Genomic DNA, 5,650 nt, shown 5'->3' on the forward strand with positions numbered 1-5,650 from the left:
TACTTTAAATATGAGCTCTAATACCACCTTATGCTGGAAAGCTTCCCTAAGACCTCCTTGTTAAGGTTAATATTTTTCCCATAATACCTTCTACCACAATGTACTAATGATTTTGGAGAAGTAATGGCCACAGGATATCTTCAGGTTTAGAACCTAAGAACAATATTGCCCTAGTTAAACACAGGCCATAAACAATGAATCTTGGAATACTTCATCAAAAACTAATGATGAATTTTATGGTTACTTACATAACACAATACATTTTTTTTTTAAAACCAGACCAGTAACTGAATTGTGGAAGTATTGATCAGCCATGGTAACTAGCGCATGATTTCCAAGCTTTGTCACACTGCCACCATGCTGCAAGGACAAATTTTAAAATAATCAAAATTCTGATCCTTTATGTTTTATTCTTAAGTAAGTTCAAATTTATGGAAGGTTAGTATGAATAATAATAGTACAATTAACACTCCTATCACCTTTTGCCTAGATTCTCCTATAAGTTTATACTCCATTTGGTTTATCACCTCTCTCTCCATCTCTCTTTCATCAGTTGTACACCTTATGATCTTTGTTTCTAAATATTTTATCACTTACTTCTTAATAATATGAATATTGAGAAAAATACAACATGAATACAATACAATTGTACAAGCACTTTGAATGCAGAAGTGTAAAAAGGAAGAACTTTCCAGTACAGGGACATAATGCTTTCAAAAGTGACAAAGAGATGATGACACATTATGTTATAAGAATCTGAAGAAAAATATTGCCAAAAGTCCTAAAGTTTTGATTTGTAGAGTGAAGGGGGAAAAACACATTAGTACAAATATTCCCTACTTCATAGTTTCCTGTAGGACAGATCCCACATTCAACAATATTTTTAGGGCCCTTGTTACATCCTTATTCCTAAGACTATAAATTAAAGGATTTAGAACAGGAGTGAGTATAGTGTAAAAGACAGATACAATCATGTCCTTCTTTGGGGTGTGATAGGAGGTGGGAAGCATGTAGGTATAGACAGCAGCACCATAGAAGAGGATGACTACCATCATGTGGGAAGAACAAGTGGCAAAGGCCTTCTTCCATCCCTCTGCTGAGTTCATCCTGTGGATGGTGAAGAGGATGAAAGAATAGGAGCTTGAAATGATTGTCACAGGGATGAGGAGCATGAGAACACAGCACAGGTACATGAGGGTCTCATAGAGGGAAGTGTCTGAGCAGGAAAGCTTCATTACAGCAGGGACCTCACAGAAGAAATGATGGATCTCCCGGGATCTACAGAAGAGGAAGGTCATGCTGACGGGTGTGAGCATAAATCCATCCACAGATCCTAGAAACCAGGAAGAAGACACCAAGAGGAGACACACCCTATAGTTCATGAGGATAGGATAACGGAGTGGATGGCAGATGGCCACATAGCGGTCATAGGCCATGGCAGCTAGAAGGAAAAATTCTGAACCTCCTAGTGTCAGATAGAGAAACATCTGCAACCCACATTCAGGGGCTGAGATCTTATTCACTCCTGTGACCTGGTCCATGAGCATCTTGGGCACAGTGACAGAAATGTACATCACATCCATGAGAGACAATTGGGTGATAAAAAAGTACATGGGGTTATGAAGGTGAACATCACAGTGTATCAGAAGGATCAGGATGGTGTTTCCAGACAAGGCCATCAGGAAAACTACAAAAATCACCACACAAAGGAGATCTGGGTACTTGGATTGAATGAAGAGTCCCACTAGGTCAAAATCTGATTGTCCAGTATAGTTGGCCACCCAAGTTGTATTCTCCATTGGATCACCTAGAAGAACTATGGAGTTGACAGATCACTCATGGGATATGACCACCCAAAATAACTGTGTGTGTGTGTGTGTGTGTGTGTATGCACATATGCACGTGAGCACGTGTGCATGTTTACACATAGCAACCTGGGTGCCAATAAGGGAAAGTTCCAAGGACCTGTAAATTTTTAGATTATAAATTACCTATAATTGACCAAATTTATTAGAAATCTAAGAATTCACAACTATGGTTCAAAGATATCAATACTTAGTCATTCCACCTCTGGGTATACATTTTCCCCCAAGGAAAGCAAAAGAGTATATGCACCCTTACTTTTATTTTTTTTCAAATCTCCAGATGATATTCCTTTTTTAAGTTGTATTTAAATTCAAATTATTTAACATATGGTGTAATATTAATTTCAAGTGTAGAATACAGTGATTCAACATTTTCGTATAACAGCTGGTACTCATCATATATGCACTCTTCATCCCTATAATCTGTTTAACCCATCCCGTCAGCCACCTGCATTCTCATAACCACCAGTTTGTTCTCTATAGTTAAGAGCCTGTTTCTTGGTTTGTCTCTCTCTCTCTCTTCTTTTTTCCCCCTTTACTCATTTGCTTTGTTCCTTAAATTCCACATATGACTGAAATCACACTATATTTCTCTTTCTCTGATTTATTTCACTTAACATAATACTCTCTAGCTCCATCCATGTCATTGCAAATGGCAAGATTTCATTCTTATGGCCTGAATAATATTTCATTGTGTATTTTTATTGTATATTTTTATATACACCCATATGTTTATTGCAATGTTATTTACAATAGACAAGATATGGAAACAACATCAGTGGATAAGGAAGGAATGGTGTGTAAATATTATTATATATTATATTATATATTATATTATACCATTATATATTATATTATATATATATATATAATATTATACCATTATCATAGTGGATTGAGATTCTTCCCCTTTTTACAACACAGTTGGACCCACAAGTGTATTATAAGTGAAATAAGTCAAACTGAGAAAGACAAATATTACATAATTTCACTCATATGTGGAATCTAAAAATATAAATTAATAAGGAAAAAACAGTATGAGTCCTAGAAATATAGAGAAGAAACTGATGGTTACCAGAAGAGAGAAGTGTGGGGTGATGGACACGATGGTCAAGAGGGAACGGGACATACAATCTTCCAGTTATGGAGTGAATAAGTCACAGGAATAAAAAACACAGCATTAAGGATTATAGTCAAAGGTATCATAATAGTCTGTATGGTGACAGCTGTAACCTACACTTGTAAACATAGCATAACATATAATTTGTTAAATCACAATGTTGTATACCTGAAATTACTATAATATTGTCTGTGAAGTTAATATTGGTAACTTACAGTAAGGTTGCCAGAGTTCAAGATCATGAGATTTCCTGATGATGATTAGTTGTTTATCAATTAGTATGGAAATTTTTGGAATAACTGCCATAGAAAAACACAAAAAGTGAATTATGGAAAAAATAAAATCTCCTATTTATAGAATTTTTTATTATGGAAATCAAAATTGAATCAACTTTTCAGGTTTAAAGATCCAATTGGATCTTAAAAACTCTTAGGTATATATTCTGTATGAGAAGTATTTAGAAAGTAACTGAAACATAACTTAGGGAATATTTATACCAAAAATGTGAACCCTCACTTTCTGTACAAGCCAGGGTGTGATGCTCTGTGGTTGTGCATCGTGTTCCATGTATCCACAGGAGTAAATCAGGGTCCTCACCAATGACCAACCTCTTAGATATTCTAGGGACATCAATTTAGGAGCCCACATTTTGGGGCGGGATTGTGACTATGGGTCCAGAGTATCCTGTACCCACAGTCCCTTTGTCAACTTTACATAAAAATAGGATAATAATGTTAGATCTCAAATATGTTCAGGATTAAATTATGTAACATACTGAAAGTGCTTAGAACATTACAAGATACAGATGAATAAGTACATATATTGTTAATTTAAAGAGTTAATATCTATATCTATGGTGATTATCATGCAAAATCTAGGTAAGAGATGGCAGTTATGATTTGTGTTTTATGATATAAGATGAATTATTTCAGTTAGCCAGTTTTAGTATCTATATAAGATTTGTATTTCTCAATTTCTGTAGTCCCAGACTAATATATATTATATTTATATATGATATATTTATTATTTTTACTCTGGTTAAGCAGATCTTTATGGAAAATCTTAGTACTATCTAGTATGCACTTCTCCAACTTTATCTACTTAAATGTCCTGCTATTTGTTCTAAAATTCAGGTAGAAGAATTCATATTTACAAGATCTTTGTCATTTACAAGACAAGCTTTAGTTGCTTTTACAAGCATAATCTACTTTTTGGTCTAGAGTAACCAGTTTTCATCAAAACTGAGATGTAGAGAGCAAAACTGAATAATGTTGAGTTTGTCTCTGACTATAATACAACTCCCTATACAATACCAAATCTGGCTACTCAAAACCTCAAAACCTATATCTGTGTTAAATGCTGAGGACAAAAGAAAAAAAATAAGTTGGTTACACTGAAGGAGCTCACAGTCCCTCTATTTAGGCTAAAGTATTGTGTGTGTGTGTGTGTGTGTGTGTGTGTGTGTGTGTATTTACAGTAGAATTTTAAAATGGTTCAAAATAAATAAGAAAAAACAATGGAAATAAAATATATCTGTCTATTTTGAAAAAAATCAGTAATAACCTCTTTTATATTTTTCTCTTCAAGAGATCAAACCTTCCCAACTTCCCAACTACGGACATGTTAAATGTTAAATTTTTAAATTCCTTACCAACAAAAATAAATAATAAACAAATATTCGCTCTTCTCTCTAGGAATAGTTTAGGAGTGGATATGATACAGGGTATTTCAGTAATAAATTCTGACTTTCAAAACATTATATACTCCTCTAATGATTACAAAGACTAATCATAATATTCAGCTTATTAGCAGTCCCAGGTTCTGGGTTCCAAAGCAGTAGAAAGCACTGAAAATATATCTGATGCATAATATAAATACTCAAAAAAAAAAAAAAAACCCTGCTACATGTTGCATTAAAAAATACAAACTTTTTCTCATTTTCCACTCCCACTAGGCAGATGAAAGCTGACCTCCACGCAATATTTTAAAACAGCCCAGTAAAAATGAGACCTACCTGATTTCTGAGTCAATTTTTGAAATCAAATGAAGCAAATCTCTGTTGTACTTTGGTTAGTGGGAGTCACTGTGATCAAGCCACACTGAACAGTCTTCCTGGCACACCAGACAGACAATGGAATAGTGTCTGTACCACACAAGATAACAGGCCACTCCATTCATTCTTATTCTTATTTTCTGTATTCAATTGTTTGTGTTTAATGTAAATAAAATAGTGCATATTTAAATTGGGGAATTATTAATAGTGGTGGTTGGGGCACCTGGATGGCTCAGTGAAAGTCATGTGACCCTTTATTTTGTGATTGTGAGTTTGAACCCCATGTTGAGTATAGAGTTTACTAAAATATATAAATATATACATTTTAGTTTAAATTTAAAATAAATTTAAATACATATTTTTAATTTTTATCCTGTCACCTTGTTTTTTGTTTTTTATTTTTATTTTTTTTAGATGTATTTATTTGTGAGAGAGAGAGCACAAGCAGGGGTGGAGGCAGAGGGAAAGAGAGAAGCAGACTCCCCACAGAGCAAGGAGCCAATGTGGGACTCAATCCCAGGACCCTGAGATCATGACCTGAGCTGAAGGCAGACACTTAACCAAGTGAGCCACCCAGACATCCTGTTTGTTTGTTTTTCAATTGTGGTGATA

General features: G+C 34.4%; 1 protein-coding gene across 1 annotated transcript; it reads right to left on the minus strand.

The window, feature by feature from the left end:
* Positions 1 to 836: 836 nt before the first annotated feature.
* On the minus strand, positions 837 to 1,799 carry LOC123936255 (olfactory receptor 2T29-like). Its single transcript, XM_045996905.1, has one exon. The coding sequence runs from the start codon at positions 1,797 to 1,799 to the stop codon at positions 837 to 839; it is 963 nt and encodes a 320-aa protein (XP_045852861.1).
* Between the last annotated feature and the right edge of the window lie 3,851 nt (positions 1,800 to 5,650).

The sequence above is a fragment of the Meles meles genome, unplaced genomic scaffold, assembly GCF_922984935.1.
Source record: "Meles meles unplaced genomic scaffold, mMelMel3.1 paternal haplotype, whole genome shotgun sequence".
Classification (NCBI taxonomy): domain Eukaryota; kingdom Metazoa; phylum Chordata; class Mammalia; order Carnivora; family Mustelidae; genus Meles; species Meles meles.